The 21,062-nt window shown below is 39.5% G+C and overlaps 1 protein-coding gene across 6 annotated transcripts in view; it reads left to right on the plus strand.

The window, feature by feature from the left end:
* The window catches only part of MAPK11 (mitogen-activated protein kinase 11), a 50,161-nt gene extending 30,874 nt beyond the window's left edge, over positions 1–19,287 (plus strand). For all 6 annotated transcript variants that reach the window (XM_067564328.1, XM_067564332.1, XM_067564331.1 and 3 more), the window contains 6 exons: positions 174–288; positions 410–481; positions 2,306–2,385; positions 7,353–7,431; positions 9,087–9,260; positions 18,577–19,287. In XM_067564328.1, the coding sequence (XP_067420429.1) occupies positions 174–288; positions 410–481; positions 2,306–2,385; positions 7,353–7,431; positions 9,087–9,260; positions 18,577–18,650 (594 nt within the window). In that variant the 3' untranslated portion in view covers positions 18,651–19,287. The remainder of the gene's footprint in view (positions 1–173; positions 289–409; positions 482–2,305; positions 2,386–7,352; positions 7,432–9,086; positions 9,261–18,576) is intronic.
* The last annotated feature ends 1,775 nt before the right edge of the window (positions 19,288–21,062 follow it).

Here is a 21,062-nt window from a genome sequence, read left to right on the forward strand (position 1 = left end):
TAGAAAGCACGAGACGGGGAAGCAAATTTAGGCTGTGTGTGAAATGTTGAGGGTTGAATTCATTGCAAACTGAGATGTTTAGACTGCTGAAGTAAGCTGGAAATAAAGAAGAAGGAACAAATCAACTCCTATAATAAAAATAATGAGAAATCTGGGGTTTTTTTCTCCTGTAGATTTTAGACTTTGGTTTAGCCCGACAAACTGATGATGAAATGACTGGATATGTAGCAACAAGATGGTACAGAGCTCCAGAAATTATGTTAAACTGGATGCACTATAATCAAACAGGTAAAGTCCTTTTTTTAAAAAAAACTACAAACAATATAATCACAACAGGAATAAAAGCAACTGCATTTAACCATTTTTACTATGTTTATCATGCATATCCCTCTCTCTTTATTTTTGGCAGTTGACATTTGGTCAGTGGGATGCATCATGGCAGAGCTATTAAAAGGCAAGGCTCTTTTTCCAGGAAACGACTGTATCCTTAACATAAAATGCAGTTACACGAATTGCAAATGCAATGCCGTTCTTCCTGTTCTCCAGTCACCAAAATGTTCTTATGGCTACATTTGCCAGGTAACAAACCTTCGATACAGCAAACAGAGCTTTGCTAATTGTTCAATTTACTATGTATGACAGCTGAACATAAGACCCTTCAGAAGAAAAAGCAATAACAGATCTTCTCAAACCACAAGAAGCTACATGCAATCTTTATTTTATGCCTGATATTTAAATAATGACCTAGTTTCTTTCATTTGTGCAGCTTCTCAAAAACAACATGCATTTATTAAAATTGACTTAATATGCATGTCACTTACGGCTGTAGAACTGCTCTTCATTTGTATATAGGCAGAAGAGGCAACATAAAAATCCCTTAATCCAGCATAAAGCAGTGGGACTATTATGGTTCATGCTGCAGTACTGATGGATTCTACTGCAGCTCGTGTTGTCTCTCTGACTGATAGGAGAACAGGAAAGATGTCCTCACCAGGAGCACTTCCACTGACCTAAGAAGCAGTGTTGGCTTCCTGTGGGCTACCTCCCCCACTCGCTGGCCCCAGCTGTGAGCTGGGGCAGCTATGCTGGGACTTCTCCCCTCCCTGTTCCCAGCCAGGAGCTGGGCTAGCAGCCAGGAGTGGGCTTGCAACAGCCCGTGGCTTGCCTGGTCCTGGCTGAGAACCAGCCGCCCCGGGATTGCAGCAGGTGGGGCTTCTTGCCCTATTCCTAGCCGCTTTCGTGTCAATTTCCCTGCTCCAGGGTAGTGAGGAAATTGACAAGAATGACAGCCCCTCCACTGCTATGAGGGGACACAGTGTCTCCACTGACATTGCATCACCCTAGCTCTGCCGACAAAAGCCCTACACCTCTCATTGAGGTGGTTTTATTTTTGTCAAAAAAACCAGGGCACTTTTGTCAGTGGGGGGCTGATTACAGTGTGTACACCAGCACTGTTTTGTCGACAAAAGCTGACTTTTGTCGACCAGGCCTAAGACACGGTAACATCTTGCCATTGACTTTTCTCTAGTGTTTAAATCAGTCAGACTCTATTGTCACCAATAGCATCATGGCATCACCTAAATATTCTTAATAATACCTTGAGCTTAGCATCCCTCGACTAAGTTGCTGTTCAGACTATTTGGTTAGCTGGTGTGTATTGTTTCCAAAAATAGTATATTTTTGCATAATATAGACTGACCAATTTTTTATTTTATGAAATACAGTCTCAGGTTATAGTGTTTCATCAACTTCACTGAGACGTTAAACTAATCTTGAATCACTAGAGGAAGTGTTAATGTGATTCACGTTCCAGATCCTATACTAACTCAGAAAGTGTACATTTTAAAGGTTATGGGCCTGGTTCTACACTCCTTTGCCTCACTGCAAAGTAAGTGTAATATACTATCCGATCAGAATTCTCCACTCACTTAGCTCCCAAGTCAGCGGTCATCCCTGTTCAGCAATGTTCTTGAAATTGTTCAGTACATGCTAAAGGCCCATCCAACTCAAAGTTAGGCGTATGACTTCGTTGAATTGGGAATTTACTATGGTGGTAGCATTTTACACTCACTTTCCATAGGTGTAAATGAATACACAAGATTCAGGGCAATGGAGAATAAGACTCCCTGGACCTAATCTTCAGTTGGTATAAATTGGTGTTACTCCATTGCAATCAATAGAGCTGTGTCACTTCCTCTCCTGAGGATCTGACCATCTGTGCAGGAGTTTGTTTTATTTAAACATGCAGGGCTTGTCTGTTGCTTATTTTTACTATCTTTTTTGGAGTTTTCTTAAATGCTTGCAGATATTGACCAGCTAAAGAGAATAATGGAAGTTGTGGGAACACCGAGTTCTGAACTTCTCAAGAAAATATCATCGGAACATGTGAGTTTACCATTCCATAAATTAGATGATTTAATCATCTACTTTTCCATAGTAATTGGTGTGGTATGTGATTGGCTCTGTTAAGATAGCATGCTGCTCAATCCAAATAAGAAAATCAGTTTAAAATCTTTCCTTTCTTGCTGCTCGTGGCAACATTTAGCAAGTGGGGTAACATTTTTCAAAAGTAATTTGGAAGATTTCTTCTTTCAATGAGACTTATCTCTTAAATTGCTTAGGTGCTCTTGAAAATTGTAATGGTTAATTTCAGTACTTGGAAAAACAATCGCTGAATATGTATGAATGTAGTCAGGAATTTCACAGTCAATTCAGATGATCCTTTATTTTGCTGTTGTACTTTAAAAAATAAATAAATAAAATAGATGTTTAGCAAAGATTATTATTATCAATTGATTTCAACTTATGTCTATATTGGAAATAGACCCAAACAAAAATGTTGGATCCAAATACACCCCTATGTTCTGAGTGGGGCTGTGTTGTTTGGATCCCAGTTTTGTGATTCAGATGCACTCACCTTTGCTGACTACTTGTATGGAATCAGCTTTCATTATGAAACACCAAAGGCATAATTTTATAATTATAACTCTACACATAAGATGCATGAATGGGATAACCCATTAAAACAAATGTTTTCCACCCAAACTGCTGTTTCGCTTTGTGTGAGGTTCCCATTAAATCTATAGTAATTTGTTTAATTTTTTTTTTAATCTAAAACAGGGGTCAGCAACCTTTCAGAAGTGGCGTGCCAAGTCTTCATTCATTCAGTCAATCTAATTTAGGATTTTGCATGCCAGTTAATACATTTTAACACTTATAAGGCCCCAGCCTCGCCCCTTTCACATGTTGTAGGCCCAGCAGTGCCATGTGAAAGCCCCTCCCCCATCCCAGCCCCGCCTCTTCCTCCCTGCCCCTCTCCCAAGTCCAGCGTCCTGGCCAGGAGCCGCTCCTGGTACCACCAAAAATTATACAACCCTGGCGCCAATGGCAGAGTGAGTGCCACTCAAAATCATCTCACGTGCCACAGGTTGCCGACCCCAATCTAAAAGCTAGATTTTTAAGCAGTAAAATAAAGGCCCCAAGGGATTCTTAAGGAGTTGTGATTTGGATTGGGCTGTCAAGGGTAGATTTCTTACTGTTATGGTGGCTTTTATCTTTTCATAGTTAGTTTCTTTTGTTTCAAAGACCTTAATGAGTCGGATTGTGTGTGTATATGTGTGCGTGCCCCAAAGGGTGGGTTTATTTCTAGTGGTAATATTTCCTTACAAGTTAAATTCCTAGGATTGTGTCTTATCTGGAGGGCAAGTCTGTTTAGTTTTGTGAGCGAGTCCCAGTTGGGCACTAGTTTGCCTGCACATATGTTGTTTGTTTGATATTCCTGTTCAGAGCTTTGCACAAATATTTTACTGTGTTATCTGCAAATATGAAACTTGCTTAATAACGAACTATTGCATATTCTAAAATGTTCACTGGCTAAAGCACAGTCAGTCTAATAAACGATGCCAGGAATCTCTTTTTTCCTTTTTATAATTCATTGGTTTTTTGCAAAGATGTATTTTGTGATTCCTTGGAAGATCTTGTGATGAGAAATGAGGTTTAAGAAGCTTAAAATTTTGTATTCTGGTATAATTGTAGATCTAAAACCTGATTAATAAAAGTCTGATTTCCTAAAGCAATTGGGAATTTGAGGGGGAACTCACCTCTTGCATTATATCCTAGCTTGTGTAAAGTGGTCACAAAGGGTCTATACAGTCCCCACCTCCCTTATAGTTCCCCCCTCCTCTGGTGAATTCCCTTTGCTGCAAAACACACACCTTTACCTAGGGCACAGCCGTTCTATACCACCTCCATAGAAGCCTTGGTTCAGCGGGAATTCTGGAGTATGGTGGGGGGCATAATGAGGATCAGAAAAGGAATGAGGTGAATGGAAGAGTGACCAGGGCAGACCTGCACTTGGTGATTCCTCACAGCTGCAAGGCCAACAGGGAAAATAGCACCAGAAGGCACAAATTAGAGCAGTCCCAGGGTTTGCCATATATTGCAACTGGGGCACCAGCAGCAGCAATAGTATAAGGGCCTTTGCTAGCCCTAATGTTACCACAGAGATCAATCTGGCCTGTAGCACCTCTCCTTGAGTTTTTTAGCCTGATGGGTCAGACAAAACAATGGATATTTGGCTCTTGGTTAAAATCCCTCTTTCTCTCTCAAAATTAAAATGGAAGGCCATCCTCTTCTCTCAGACATTGAAAATATGGAAAAGGATCAGCATGTTGTTGGGCTTTTAATCTAGGTAAGGTAGAAGGTTTTATTTTACTTCTTTATAGCTTCATCCTGCATATAGCAAGTTAAAAATGTTATGTGTACAAGTGAAAAAGTGCTGAGCGGCATAGAGAGTACAGGAGAACCAAGTGCAACAGATCCCAGTTAACGAGAGTCCTATTACCTGACTTCCAAGTTACGTCCTCCTCATGGCTGGAGTAATTGCCAGGGAAACTGACGCATAACTGCATACCTCATTTGCAAGCTGAGGATAGCGCTTACCTCCCCATCTCCTCAAATTAAGCCCATTCTCTTCCTTCATCCTATTCCTTTTTACTTTTCAACTTCTGCTCAGAGGACTGTGTCTACTTTTTAATGTTGCTTGTAGCTGCCACTCAGACTTGTCCTGCAGAGCAACAGTTTTGCATTCCCAGCTGCTCTCCACTCAAGGCAGGATTAAGACTTAAAAGGAGAATCCAAACTTATTTTCAGTGATAAACAGAGGATTTAAAGAACTGGAAAAAAATAGAGAATTCTTTATATAAACTTCACCAGATGTTTCAGATGTCTGTGAGTTAGTTTGCAGATCTGCGGTCTTAATTTGGGCTAAACCCACGATCCCACTTTCAGTATTTCCAGATCCAGAATTATTTAAATACTCTGGGCTCTAGTGGGTGGGTTTCTGGTTTAATGACCAAGATATGGAGGAAAGGCTGGTGAGTAAACAAGAGGGAGTCAAACTGATATTGATCTCAGTTGGAGGTGGCCTGAAGACAAAACAGGCCTGGCCCATGACAATCATGGGTGGCTTCTTGAAATGAGGAATTGGAATGTGAATAAATCATCACAGATTGATCAAATGCGCACGTCTGATGATTTATATTGATTAATGGTTGATTTCCACCTTAACCCATAGTTTTCATGCAAGAAAGTGTAACTACTATATATTTTAAAACTGCGCAGCAAGTTATATCAACATATGTCCCCAAAGATCTGATTCTCTGAGGTGCTGAGCAGCCTCCACTTCCATGGGAATAGAGGATGCTTGGCAGCATCTTCCAGGGAGCACAACATTCTTGCAGGGATGTATTCTCATGGGGGGGAAAAGGGGGAAATGAATCCTGTGTCTTTGTCCTTTAAACCTGCGGCCTCTGTAGGTGACTGGCTACCGCTAGTAAGAGCAATCACAATTTTAGAATGCTAAGCTGCCAACCTCCATAACAAAAATTGGTAAATTGGTAATGACAGTCATATTTGTCAGACTCCTCTTGACAGCTTTCCAGTAAAGTAGAAAGTAAAAAAGAGATATATTTCTACTTCCTGTTTCACAAGTTTGTTACGTGTTAGTTAAAAATTAACCCTGTACTTGGATATGTTTTGAAATGGGACTGTATCATGGAATGATCTGTCAAAATATTTTAAAGTATCTTTTGCTTTAGTGCATAACAATTGGAAAGCTGAAAAAGATTGCAGGGAAATTAGAGAAATGGCAGTGATGTGATGTCATGCAGAGAGAACTGGGTAAGGAGCAGGATTCCATCTCTCCAGTGGTTGTATCTTGACCCAGATTACATACCAGTAACCTCTTATTACTGTGTGAACCAGGATGTGCAGGGCTGATTGATCCTGAAGCTAGTCAAGTCCAGAGGAGAAGGAAAAGACAAGTCTCAGTGCCTGCTTTTTGATCAGGAGCCATGGAGTTGACTGTCATGAGCTTCCCACCACCTTCAGCAGCACTTTGCATATTCTGTCCCTCTTTCTGTCTTCTGTGGGGCCTTGGAGGGTTACCCAATTTCCTGCAATAACACATGAAGAGAGGAAATAACCCATATATAGGGAAGAGAAATGGTCAGGGGTGAAATCCTTATATTATTAACAACCTTTCTTAAAGAACTACGGTTTACTCAGAAACTCTCTTTCATGCATGCAGAATTGCCCTGTCCTCTCTCCTTTGACAATTCCATTTTCAGAGCTCTCATCTGTGAGGTCTGTCTGTCTGTCTACCCTCAAGATCCCCAGTTAGTCTTCTCTTTTGTCCCATAACCATCCCATAATCAGGTCACCTACCCATCAGCTTGGACATCAGAAATGCAACGTCTCCTATGATGTCAAGTCCCAGCACCTTGACTGCAATATGTGGGTTGGGTAGCTGAGTACATACTATGTGGCCATCTCTAGGGTGGGGGCTCTGAGGATTCCCCCACAGCCATGGAGCCAAGGCAAGCTGTAAAGATCCTGAGGCTCTGCACTTTGGAGGTATCGTAGGTCAGGATTTGATCCTTAATTGACTAAACAGTAGTATTTGACAGTGGTGAACTGGTTGGGAAGGGTAGAAGGATAGTACCTATTTGCCAATGGTAACTGAAAGGTGATATAGGCCTGACTTCCTGGTTGAAAGTCACATGTGGCAGATATGATGGTTATTTTAGGATTTATGATGATAATCCAGTTGTGCTTGTAGGTGAAAACATAAACAAGTGTTTCCATATGAAATAACTTTAAGGGGAAAATTCATCTTTTAAAACTCTTTTGCCTGTGGACTTTATAATTATAAGACCTATAAAGATGATCGACTGTACCTAGACACACACACATGTGGAAGCATAACAATTAGAGATTTTTATTTTGCAGAGTTACTATGCTTACTATTGAGCAAAAGTTTAATCTGTATATGTGCCTTGATTTATTCCCAGGCTAGAAAATACATTGAATCTCTACCACATATGCCTCAACAGGATTTGAAAGCAGTATTTCGTGGTGCCAACCCATTAGGTAAGAATTTGTTCGGGTTTTCAGCCTGATGTAATTAGGTTCCTTCCCCAGCTTCTGAGCTCAAGTTTTACTGTGCTGTACTAAATCCAGCGGAATGTTGTAAGCATTCCCGAACCTTTTGATTCTGCCTACTCCAATTAAGCCTATTCAGAACCATTTTTTGGTAGGAAGAATAGGTACCTGGCTCCCAGTGAATAGCAATCTATGGATTACAGGGCAAATGGCTGCTTTCAAAAAGTAACAGCCAGTCACATATTCCATGGCTACACAGATAGAAATATAACCTGAGTTAGAACAAAGAGAAAATGTGGACCTGCCTAATAGAAGATTTATGGAAAATGTGTTATCTGAAGTGAATACCCACCATCTTTTTGCTCCAGTGTCGTTCAAACCAAAGATCTTAGATTATAATGCTCTCATGGGACATACCAGGCCATCGATATTTTATTTAAATGGGGTTCCTCTTAAATATGGCCCACATTTAGAAAAAAATCTATAAATACTGAGAATTAGGCAACATTCTCAATACTCAAATCAAATTAAAATGTAACTAAATCTGTAGAAAAATCTGGGCTTTAATCCTACTCTGCATCAACCCACAATAAAAAATTAAAAGAGAGAATTTGTCAGTTTTTCTAATACCATGCAAAGGTCAAGTAGAAAAGGTTTTGGAGAATTAGTATTTTCGTCTGAAAATGTACCAAAGTAAAGCAACATTATTATTGATAAAGTTTGATTGAGAGCTCACAATTTAATTAGGAAATGGAGTGCAGTTCTCTGATACAAATTAATTTAAAAGATAAACTGTCTAAATCAAAATCTTGCCACTTCCTCTGGGCCACTAGAACAAATTTAAGCAACAGGTAGTGTGATTTGAGAAAGATGATCATAAGAAATAATACATTAAAGAGGAAAAATTTAACAAAAAATCTAGACTATAATATATTAAAAACATAATATATAAACCACTTCCTGTCCTCCAATTATCTCATGTATAATATTGCATAGTTTTGTACAAATGTAAAGTGAATACATTTTGTAGGTATTATGTGACTGTCCCCTTGAAGACTATTTTACAATCGTCATTTGAACCTTTTTTTTTTTTTTTTTTTTTTAATGGGCGCAAATAATTGCAAGTGCAATCTTGTACTCACAGTTTAGGCCCTGATACTGCAGACACACATGCATATGCTTAATGCTGATGTACTTAACATTAAGCACGTGCATAGGTGTTTGCAGGATCAGGCCCCTTGGAGGAAGTCTAAATCAGGATTCAGATGTCTAAAATAACCTAAATTGCACCCATTATAACTTGTGCCGTGCACCAACCAAAACAGAGGCCCATTTAAGGGCTGAACATTTTACCCTGAATATGTATGTTCTTAGGCCATGGGCTGTATTGCGCAAAGAAATGCTTGTTACATGATCTTGGGAGGAAGGGTGATATACTCTGTGTGTACAGACGCATTATGTTTCTGGCATCATTTTTCTCCCATTAATTTTCCTTTATCTTGCATTAAATATCGAGAACTAGGAAAGGGATGATTCTGAGGTGGTCTGTAAACCTTCACTATATAATACCTTTACTTCTAGACTTTCTCTTTAGCCAGGTGACATGTTTTACGTTTAATTTGAGTTTCTTTTTTTTGCCCTAGCTGTAGACCTTCTTGAGAAGATGCTTATATTAGACAGTGATAAAAGGATAACTGCCTCAGAAGCACTCGCACATGCTTACTTTGTTCAGTATCATGATCCTGATGATGAGCCTGAGGCCGGGCTATATGATGAGTCAATAGAGAATAAAGAACGAACCATAGATGAATGGAAAGGTAAGGGAGAATTGTATGGAGCGGTTCAAATGTGCAGCCAAAAATGAATGTGCTTAAAGAACAGTTTTTCTCTGTTTCTTGCCCAAGAAATTGCAATACGACTTGAACTCAGAAACTTCAGAATAACAAGGCAAATCTGTGAGTATTGTCCCCTCTGGTCCTAGTCTCTCTTTCCATCATCTGATCAATGAATTTTGCTCAACACATATGGTCCCACCAGAAGGCAGATGCCAGTGATCTTGTAAGGATCCCATACTTTCATTCTCCTGTATACTCTTGTGGGCCAGATCCTCAGCTGGGATAATAGCACTACGCCAGTTTACATGGGAGGTTTTGGTTCTGATCCTTCTTCTGCAGTCATAGCAAACATGTCCACAAATGGCCTGTTAACTGTTTCTTATGCATGCGTTCACAGTAAAAGCTAAAGCAAATTCGGCCTGTAAATGTCCACCCAGGGTGAAGTTCACTCTGTGTAGAGAGCCAGCCTGTGGTCTTTGCACTACTTAAATTCCAAAAAGGATTTTGTGGGATTGAAGTGCTGGGTGTGCTTTTTGTTCACCTTTTCTACAGGGTGAATTTGAACCCCAATGCTTGCCCAAACTATTTGTTCCAATTGTATAGTTGGCTTCCAGAAATTTGACTCCATGCACGCATGACCAGCTGCTATTGCCATTAAAAAGGTCTGTTGTGATTCTGCCTTTCAATACACACATGTAAACAAGAAACTCTCACAATATTCTTGAAATATTTTTTACATATTCCATTTGAGATGGAGGAAATGAAAAACGTGGCAAGATAAAGAGAAGTACACAAGACATCTTGATTCTTTCTTGAATCTCCTATCCATGTGTATGTCGGAGAGGGTGCAGGAATAATCACTGCCTCTGGCTAGGTTCTCTAGGCACACTCTCTGTCTAGCACCGCCTCCTAAGAGCTGGGACCCCACCATGTGACTGTGTAGCCCCAGGACCAATGATGATCCCTCAGACTCTCTCCGTAGCTTAAGCACATCCTTTCCCAGGATTCCACCTCATGGGTGCTGTGGCTTTACAGTATAACGCTTCAGGGACACATGACAATGAAAGCCAACTTTTGCACAGGATTTGGGACACAGTTACTCTTTACTTACCATGAGGAATACACAGATCTAAGAAACATACCTATATGCATTTTCTCTGCCTGTTTCCTTATCACTCTGTAGAGTTCTTTGAAGTGTCCAGGATCCTTCTCCTGTAGCTCATGGATTGTCTTCAGAAACTTGACTCTTCTCTCCCTCTGTCTCAGCTAGCTTTCTCTGACTTTGGCTGGTCCCGCTGTTAAATAGGACACCCCTGCAACGAAAATGTGTCACTCTCTCTTGCCCAAAGCCTTCCTGAGTCTCCCTGACCCGCCCAACCTCTGTGGCTTTTAAAAGCCAGCATCAATACCTTGGTTTCTCTGGTCTGCTGATGGAGGTTTTTCACTCCCACTTCCTTCAGCAAACTACTTCTTCAACCTTCAGCCAACCCATTTTCCCAAAGTAATTCCACCAGAATAGGTGACCATTTTAGGTCTAATGACCAGCCATTTACCCTGGTCTGCCAGAGACCTGTCAGCAAACAGTGTATTCCACATACACAGGCATACAGAAATACAGCCATTTCATAACATCCACCAGAATTCATAAATGGTACGTTCCTCACATTATCATAGCGGTACACAGGTGGAAAGTCTGTGGGCAGAGGATTGTGCTGCTTTGTTTTTGATGGGCATCCAGACTTTGAGGGCTTGATTCTCTACTTGGTCCACACTAGTGGCTTCAGGTAGCTGGATGCAGCCCTTAATTCAGGATTGACCAGCGCAAGGGCCCACTCTAACTAACCTGTACTACTGGCATAAGGGACTTGATTCCAGTGGATAATCTGTGTAGTGAAGCACCAGTCTGTCACACCATCATCACACCACCGCTTTCCCCTTATGCCAGAGGTGGGGACGGCTAGCACAGGAGGCAATGAAGCTGCCTCTGCCAGCTTTACACTAGCGGAAGGGGGAGGGCAAGAATTCTCTACTGTCCCCAGACAATTTAAAGCTACTTTGCGTGCTTCTGTGGCACTAAGTGGCCATAGCAGAGCAGAGAATCCTGCCCTGCCTCTTTGTGCAATTCCCACATCACAAAATGCATTTGCCAGAGCTGGTTTATACAGCTTATTTGTGCCTGTAGTAGAGCTATGGGGAGCCTGGTTCATTGTATGCTCTTCTGGGGAGTTTTGTTGTGTTGATGCAAGTGCCATAAAGTGGCAGGTTCTCTGAGTGGGAGGCCAAAGAGTGAGAAAATTGTTCTTTGTGAGGAATCTCTAGACCAGATCTGAGCTATGGCTGGGGAATGCTCAGCACAGAAGGGGTTGTTGCAAAGATAACTGTAAATGATCTTTACATTCCCCCGGGTCTGAAGCTGGTCCCTGTTTTTAAATGAGAGCAGACAGGTGACTACTCCAAATTACACTCTTACCCATAGCTTCAAGGATCTTTTCCAGCAGCTAGAGATGACTGGTGCTTAAGGGATCCTCACCTCCTCTTTCCCCCCACAATCATGTCCCTGTAAAATGGCTGCCTATATCTGTGCCACCCAAGGAACCCTCTACACTGGTGAAATCCTACAGCAGCTGCGTTATAGTCGTGGTACAAAGCTATGCTAATGCAGGGCAGGAAATGGGCCACAGCGTCCAGTCAAGGAGGAGCAACTGTCTGTTTGCCTGAGGAGGTCTCTCCCATAATCCTGCTACCTCTGGATAGATGATGAGAGCTGATTGCCATCAGATACTCTCGCCACAAAATCTGTCTGCAGCAAAGCCTGAAAGCACATGTCACCTTGCATGTATCTTGGATAACATGAGTCCATGCTGCATTTGCTGCTGTTAGTACAGGTGCTTAATTTGTTTGTCTGCTATTTTCTCAGATGGCCGAGCCCTTGACAGGAAGGTTTAACAATTTCCTTTTCACAAAACTAATTCCTCTTCATGATGCAAGCCTCTTTTAAAATGGTTGCAGGGGCAAACTTGGCTTAATGCTTCCTGAGCTGAAACTGGGAAGTAAGGATAACTTCTCTATAAAAAAGCAAGAATGTTTTATGCAGCAGCATCATATTCCATTACATCAAAAACCTTCTTATGCATAATGGTGAAATTAACCTTCATTCAAAGAGCCCGAGTCCTTTGGGCTACATAAGCCTTCAAAACAGGGCTTGCATGGGGTTGAAGCAGAGCATAGGCTGCTGTTGGCCCTCTGCATGGGGATGAATTTCACTCCGAGACATATAGCACTCTTCTCTACATACTTCACCTAGCATTAGAAAATGGCCCTTGAAAATACCTCTGCCAATAAGATAAATACTAAGTCTAATTCTATAGTCTGATTATTTCAGTTTAATTATTTTTGACTTTTAACTGTGTGAATAGAAGCAGAAACTTCTAGGTGATCAAATGATTTCTCTGAGGAAAATCACAATTAATATTTCAGAAGCTGCATTCTGGCAAATGTGTGTTCTTATTCCATGTGCTGAATAATGAAGTGCACAGGCAGTCTTATATAAGAATTATTTGAGAGGTTTGTTTGGGTAGCATTTCTTTTATAGGGTCAGGTAAAAGCATTCCTTAGTGAGGCTAACCTAGTTGAAATTCTTGAAAGGGGAAACAGTCAAGGGTTTGGGGTTGTTTAGAAAGATATGTCCTTAACTCCTTTGTAAGTCTAAAGAATGGCTCTACTGAAATAATCTTTTTGCTGCATTAGCTAGAAGAACATTAAAACATGGCAAAATATTATCCTTTTTTCTTATGGAAGAATAATATTCCAAATAAAGGAATAGAGCCATTTGTGCATGATCGCTTGCAGACATTTACTAGAAAATTCCTCACAAAGCTGAAGAAGTTGCAGGTCCTCTAATTTTATCACAGCTGAGGTTTGTCTGTATTACCAGAAATTGACGTATTTTGAAGCTTTGATGTAGTATTTTTGTCTTTCTTTTGTTAGAATTTCTCTAGAGACTAGAAGACTGCTCTTGGCAATGTTACTGCTGTGTTGAGGGGCTGGTTGTTCTACTTCACTGCATATACAAGAGCTATTGGTATTTTTAATTTGAAGGGACTCTTTGAATGTATACGTAGTCAGATAGGAACTGAATCGGAGAGTCACAGCTTACGTCACTGAAAAAGTAATGTTACCTAGATCTTCAGTAAAAATTCAGTTTTAATTTATAGGCTACATCTACACTACAACAGACACAGTGGTGCAGCTGCAGCACTGTTGGGCTTGTGGTGGAGATGCCCTAAGCTGACAGGAGAGAGCTCTCTCCTTGGCTTAATAACTCCTCCCCTGTCTACACTGGCACCTAGGTCAGTATAATTGACGTCACACATGGGGTGTGGATTATTCACATCCCTAAGTGAAATAATTTATACCCACATAACCTGTGGCATAGACAAGGAGAGAGTTTGGCCGTTGTTTAGCCAAATAGTTCCTCGACTGATTGTTGTCATTTTTTAAGAAGTGAAAAGTTAGACAAGTGCAGTGGGCATGTGCTTTTGTTAAAACATGTTTTGCTTGATAAGAATAGAAGGTTGCCCATTGAAATCCTGATTTACCAGCTACATTTTCACACAGCTGCTCAGCTCAGTTTGTGAATCTGGTTTCCCATCAGTCTGTATGATTTTTTGCATGTCTCTTCTCTAGCTTTTATAGAAATAACCCCTGTCCCAACCAATGGAAGAATTATACCCAAAGTACTGGATTAAGAAATCTAATATGTGAGAGACATTTCTATTCCATTTGAGAGGAACTTCATAGGAAAATTCAAATAACTAGGTGAAGGACGTGCATTGTAGCTTTTTTAGTCTGTTATTAAAAATATATTTTAATCTGAATTTTTTTTATTTATTGGTTTGCAAGGAAAAAGCTACGTTCTATTTAAGCACATTCACAGAATAGTAGAGTGTACTTCATTTAGTTTTGGGACATTGAAAGGGTAATATGGGAGGTATAACAATATACCATTCCTTGTTGGTTGTCAAGGGTCTCAGAAATAAATGAAACAGCTAATCTCATGTCTGTTTAAAAGAAAAAAATTCCATGAAGGAGCTGTTTTTTGAGACACGAATCCTGCAACATGTAGAAGCACCACGTCACTTTAACATCTTTGTATTAATGCATTTTGAACATTCTGTATTGCATGTAGTTAGAGCAGTAATAAAGGAGAGATTAGCAAACACAGTATTTACTGTGTTCCCCAACCAAACACATTGGTAAGGTAGAGTTAGGACTGTAAATCAGCCATTCCTTTATAACAATGTTTAATATGATGGTTTCAAATCAGGGGTGGTGGGGGTGGGTTAGAAGTCTGGAATTTAAAATGTTTTAGTTATTGAAAAACAAAATACAAAACTCAACACTTAACTGCCGAAAAGAATACTCCTTTTGAGGCACCTAAAACAGCCTTAATTCTGCCCCTTGAGCTTCACTTCTCCTCCTGCCAGTGGGAGAATCCCAGTAGCTGCAACAATAATGAAATGAAGAGCCTGATATTCTTTTCACTTACACCAACCAGTGCAAACCAAGAGTAACTCCACTGAAGTCAGTGAAAAAACACCTGGGTGAGGTTAGCTAGGCGTGGTTATTCTTGTTTCACATATGAATTATTATTAGAGCTGATAGAAACATTTTGAATTTCAAAGCTTTTTGACAAAAGAGAAGTTTGTCTGGGAAAATCCTCTTTTCCGTGAGCAGCTCCAATTACTGTGCTATGGTATTTTGATTGTGGGTGATATTACCCACTGCTATCCTTCTTGCCTAGACAAGGGATCTCAGGTGTGTTTTGGGAGTGCATGAAGAATCTTCTGGTTTTTGGTCAGTATGTTCAGGATCAGGCAGTTCTAAGATATTTTGAGAGGAAGTACAAAAAGTACCCTGGGAGTGCCACTTCGCCAAAGTTCACACAATCCTCCCTATTCCCTATTAACACTTGTCTCCCCACTGCCATCTCCCAGCCCCATTCAGTCAGAGAGCTCTTTCCCCCAGGAGCATAAAGCTTTTCAAGCAAAATTTGTGACTAGACTGGGGAAAAAATTGCACTTTGCCTAATGACATGTTAGTAACTTTACAAGGACTGCCATTTAATGATTCATCTTTTAAAGTGCACACTGCCTTAATATTCATCAACTCATACAGTATCTACAGAGGTTTATTTGAGCTGGTGTAGGGCAGGGCAGTGGGGAGGATAGTCCCTCCCATTGATACATGATATAAAAAAATCTGGGGAATAGTGTTCACAGAAAAGTTAACAACAAAAAAAAATCATAAACAGCAAAGACAGAAAATCACCAAGTGCTTAGGTGTCTGGCTTCCTTTATTCAACTCTCAGGTGAGAAATTCTCCAGTGGGTAAGCCTAAGCATATGCATAACTTTTTAAATGAAAGCCATTTTAATAGTAGAAAAGTCCTACTATATTCATGTAGTTAATAGAGCAGGACACATGAAATGGATGACAATAGAAGAATCCTTCTAGGAAGACAATCTCTCCTCTCTCCCTCCCTCCTTCCCCCCACCCCCCAATAATAAGATCATTCCAGTCAAAATTTATGAAGTTCTGTGCTTAAAATTAAAACTATATTTATTCACCTGAATGAACATGGCCTGATTTTCAAAGGTGCTGAGTACCCTCACCATCCATAAACACTAGTGCCAGTTCAGCAGCTCTGCAAATCAGATCAGTCTTTCTTTTAGGTGCCTAAATCAGGATTCAGATGACTGACTTTCAAAATTGGGACTTTATGTTTATAATGACTTAACTCTCAGCCAGGTAACCAATACTCATATTCAAGTCGACTCAAGTTTGTTGGACTAAGATATGTATTAAAAAACTGACTTTCACTCAAACAATGTACCAAGGGAAACAAGGCTGATTTTTCTTCTTTTGATTAAATTCTGTAAATGTAAAAGTCTATTTTTATTTTATATTATGAATAAAAATAAAAGGAAAAGTAACATTAATTCATATGTTTATCCTGTTATCTTCATTCAAGCAGTCTAAAGTGTTAACACTTCTTGAGGGAAAGCAGGATAAACCAACTCTGAATTTATAGATCAAATTGTTTTTGAGAGATGTGGGGGGAGGGGGGGGGTGAAAAAAGGCCAAGAAAGATTTCTAAAAGTGCACTTTGCTGATTTTCTGGACTGTTTCAAGAATTCCCTGTCTGATTTCCTCCAGACTTTCCTAAATGAATTTTCCTTGGCACAGGACAACACAAGAGAAGTTTCAGATTGATAAATGTAGGTTAGATGAAATTGAGTGGTCATCAAAACTGGGATTTCAATAGAAACCAATCCATAGTGTCAACTACAGAGAGCAGGTCCTCTCATTAATCCATACAAACTCCAGACTCATGTACGTTTCCACAGTGACTGCATTTCATGACAGAAACAAATATCTCTTTCCATGAATAACGTGATTGTGAATATTTCCTGCGAGCAGAAATTTCTACACGTTTTATTATGATAATTAATATTATTTATGACTGCTTTTCAAGCATAGTAAGTACTACATTGAAATAGGGAGAGCTTGAAAGCCCCATTTACATTAAGGATTTCTCTGAGTTGTTAATGGAATATTGGCCCAGTTTCAAAATAAATTGATAGCATATTTCTCCCCATTTTCTTCAAACTTAAAAATCCCTAAGTGGTTGATCCTGAGTGGGGAGCCGAGCACCTACAGTTAATGGGGGTTACAAGTGCTTGGCATCTCTGAGGCTATGTCCAGAGCGCTTCCTGAGTCTCCATTACATATTGCTGAGATTTGCAACCAGGAAATTCCTGGCTGTTTAATCAGTTAGAAAATATCTCAAAATGCAAAGGCCCAGAGCAGGCCATTTGGCGTTGAATGCATTATGCAATAACTTTCCTTAGAGACTGCAGCTCTTCCACTCATTTTGGCACAACATCTGTACTCTCAGTAAAACAGATGGCACGAGAATAGAATAAGAACCTTTATCATGACAAAAGCATAGCATACACAACCTACAATTTCCCCTTCTAATACAGTCTCCGACACCAGTTTTGTGAGAAATTAAGGCCTTGACCTCGGGTTGCATCTGAGCAGGGCTCAGTAGCTCACGGCTGCTCTTTTTTCCCTTAAACTAGGGGAATCCTCTGGTAGTCAGGTAAGCTGCCATTAGGGCTGCTTTGCCCCACCTGAGCAGTACAAAGCAGCTAGAGCCTGGGCCAGCATCTGGCCTTATGACTACCTTACATTGAAAGGCTATTTTAAAGGAATGCCATACACATTTACTGCACGTGCATACACATGTTTATTGGCCCGGTACATGAATCTTTTTACTAACCCCCTTCATATGAGCAGGTTAATCAGCTTTAAACTCTGGCCAGTGACTGAAGACCTGTTCCTGTACCAGTGTGAAGTTTGTCATTTACGTCAGCGTGGACAGGATCAGGCCTTAAAGTCTCTTTTCAGTTTGAGAAAAAAGTGCATTTAATAGAAAGGAGCCACAAATGTGATTTTCTGTCACTTAGTTAAAAGACCTAACTTGCTGCTTGCTAAAGGGAGATTGCTGTCCTCGTGGAGAGAAAAGGGGCTGGGCAGAAAGTAGGGCAAATGGCAGTGCATACTACATGCTTACTTTGGGCGAGTCTTGGTGCAAGCAGGCTTGAGAGCTAACATGCTGTGCAGCAAACGAATATCCTGTAAGAACACCTTAAAGCTACATACATTACAGCAGAACCCTCAAAGAACAAAGCATAACTGCAGAGGCTCAAGGGTTTCATTTGTGTTTGAATGCAATGGATTAGGAAATGGATGAAGAACACTCTGCAGCTAAAGAAATGTGATGGCAAAATGTACATTCAAATAAACCTTTTTCTACAGGTTACATGTTACATTATATTTAGTCCTTCATTAAGCCATTCTGACAAGTCTTTGACAGCATACTCTGCATTTCCTTTATAGGGCTAGTGTGTTTTAGCAGTCAAATGCTGGACGCAAATATGTCATAAAATAATAAGATCTTAGAGCCTCATCCACAGCCTATTAAAGCCAATTGAAAGATTCCTACTGACTTCAGCAGGCTTTTGATCCAGTCCTTAGTAAGATTAGAAATACAAACCATTTCATAGCACCTGTGTAATTGTTTTACCTTGAATATTTTTCTTTTTAAATCAATGCCGTATGATGCTTGTCAGCTACTTTTAGGCCAAAGATCCACATGCAGTCGCTATGTAAATGCTATGTATTTCAGATGCAGATAGTTCATATCTATTTTTCTTTTTTGTCCCCTCCAGAGATTACATATGAAGAAGTGATTAGCTTTAAACCACCTGATTTAAAACTGGATAGCCTGGAAATAGAGCAGTAAATACAGCCAGCTATGTTTTACCTTGCTGCACTATCAAGACTGTTAAAAACATAGCATCACAATTTAGCCTGTGTTCCCAAGAGTATATTTTACTATCCAAAGATATTGGAGAAGATATGGAAGAGCAGGTAAATGATACTGAAGCCAGATGTTGTCCGTTGGGTGGTTTTTTTTTGTTTTTTTGTTTTTTGCCTTGTACTATGAATGTAATCACAGAACATAAAAGGTGATGAAGAACTGCTTTATTCTGACAAAATGATGCACTGAGTTCTGTTTAGCTGTATTCTCTGCATGTTTCATTTTATCTGTTGTAATGCCAAAAATGAAGGTAACTTTTTATGATTTTGAATATACTTTTTTTGAAATTGTACATTTAAAGCACGAATGTATGCAAACATGAAAGTAGAAGTCCATACAAGCAACCAATTGTTTCCTGCCATTACTCTAATTTTCTCTGGTTTTTGTTTTTTATTTATAGCTAGTGCCTTTAAAAAAAAGAGGGCATGGTAGTGAGTTAGACAAAATATGCAAATATAGTCATATGTGTGGTGGTCTTATAAACATGCTGGATGTCTCTTGAGTGGTTTAACACCAGTTGGAAGTCAATGAATAAATCTTTGTCCTGTTGCCATTGAAAGTGTCTGCTCTCATTATTTTCCCTACAGTCTTTAAAACTGCAGAGTGTAAGTTTTTGAGAGACAGTGTTTCTTTTTGATACTACTATGGACTGCGTTAATGAATTTACACAAATTACAAAAATTCACACCACAAATGCTTTGTGGAATTTCTGTAGTTTTCCAGAAACCTCATCAAAGAATACCACAGATTGTAATGTAGGGATAATGTGTTCAGCTCATAGCATTGAATGCAACATCTCCCTACTCTCTGATTTTCCTTCAGTCAGTCCATCCGATGCCAACATAATATTTGAGATTAAAAAACAAAACAAGGATAAGGTTTAAGAATAGTTTGGACATTTGTGAAAAGCAAAGTATCACAATCTCATTGGAATTGCATTTTAAACAATATTTTACCAGGCTCAATGGCTCTGAAGAGCTAGACGATCTAAATTTAAAGCTCATTCATAGTAGGATATATCAGATGCCGAGATGTCTTAAAGAATTAACCCTATAATCTCATTTATCCCCTAGAAGTGTGCCCATGATAAAGGAACATTATTATTAACATCTTTTGGTCGGTGGTTAATATACGGCCATGTCTGTCTCATTCCTTTGTGATTCACAATTGCAAACACCAGTAGATGCTGTTCATTTTTTGTGTAGTTTGTCACGTTGTGTCATTCTGTCAGTGTCTCATTTTGAGGGGTTGTTTGTTTTTATATTAATTTTGTTACTTTGTTTGTTACTGTGATGATTTTGCCATTAGATTGGGTTGTATGGTACAGCTATTTTATCAGCTGATGAATTTGAATACATTTGTTTACTTTCACTGTATTTTTGCTGTTTGATCTTTTTTCTTAATAAACAACTACAAAAAAAGCAAAAGGAAATTTTAGTTTTCCATTGCACTTGACTACTATTAATGATTGACTTAACCTAAGTGAAAATATGTGAACACTATACTTTCACAGGAGGTAGTAATTCTAGGAAGGGAAAGTATGTATTTATTCACTTCATGGTAAATAGTCAGATGCAGCAATATCATTTTATTTGTGAAAACCTGTTTTCTTTATAATTTTACTGATGAATGAACAAATCTAGTGCTTGTGTTAAGCCAACTGAGACTCAGTAGAATATGATCGTGGCAATAGTTTGTATGCATGATTTTTTTGTTCATAAAGCACTGTGTATAAGGCCTGATCCAAAGTCCATTGAAGGCAGTGGGTGTCTTTCCATTGACTTCAGTAGATTTTGGATTAGGGCCATTGAGTGATTGCTTATGATTTCACATTGATTAAATCAGTCAGACTTGCCGAGAATTGTGAATTTTGTGTAAGCCACCCCAAATGCCTTCCCTGACATTCTTCGCTCTTAGGTATTAAAGGGGATGTACAGCAGGCTATGGAATCAACATTAAAATGTTTCAAGACAATAAGACATTGATTACTTAGTAAGAGGAATAAAGTAGATCAAGTACATTCTATTTCTGGAGATGAACCAGTCATAATTTTCATCACACAGTCAGGAAAGTCATTTGGGGTGGCTTACACAAAATTCACCATTCCCAGCAAATCTGACTGATTTAATCAATGTGAAATCATAGGCAATCACTGTGGGCCTGATCCAAAGTCTGCTGAAGTCAATGGAAAGTGCTTGTTTGTCTAGCTGCTCAGGGAATTACATCTCCAAGCTGCAGTGTAAAAATATCCTAAGTAAAGGCTAATGTGAGCTCAACTATCACAAGCATAAAATGTCATAATCTCACCTGAATGTCTAAATAAACGGAAGTTCA

The sequence above is a fragment of the Emydura macquarii genome, unplaced genomic scaffold (assembly GCF_026122565.2).
Source record: "Emydura macquarii macquarii isolate MOO-44397 ecotype Brisbane River unplaced genomic scaffold, CSIRO-AGI_Emac_v2 contig_2636, whole genome shotgun sequence".
NCBI lineage: Eukaryota > Metazoa > Chordata > Testudines > Chelidae > Emydura > Emydura macquarii.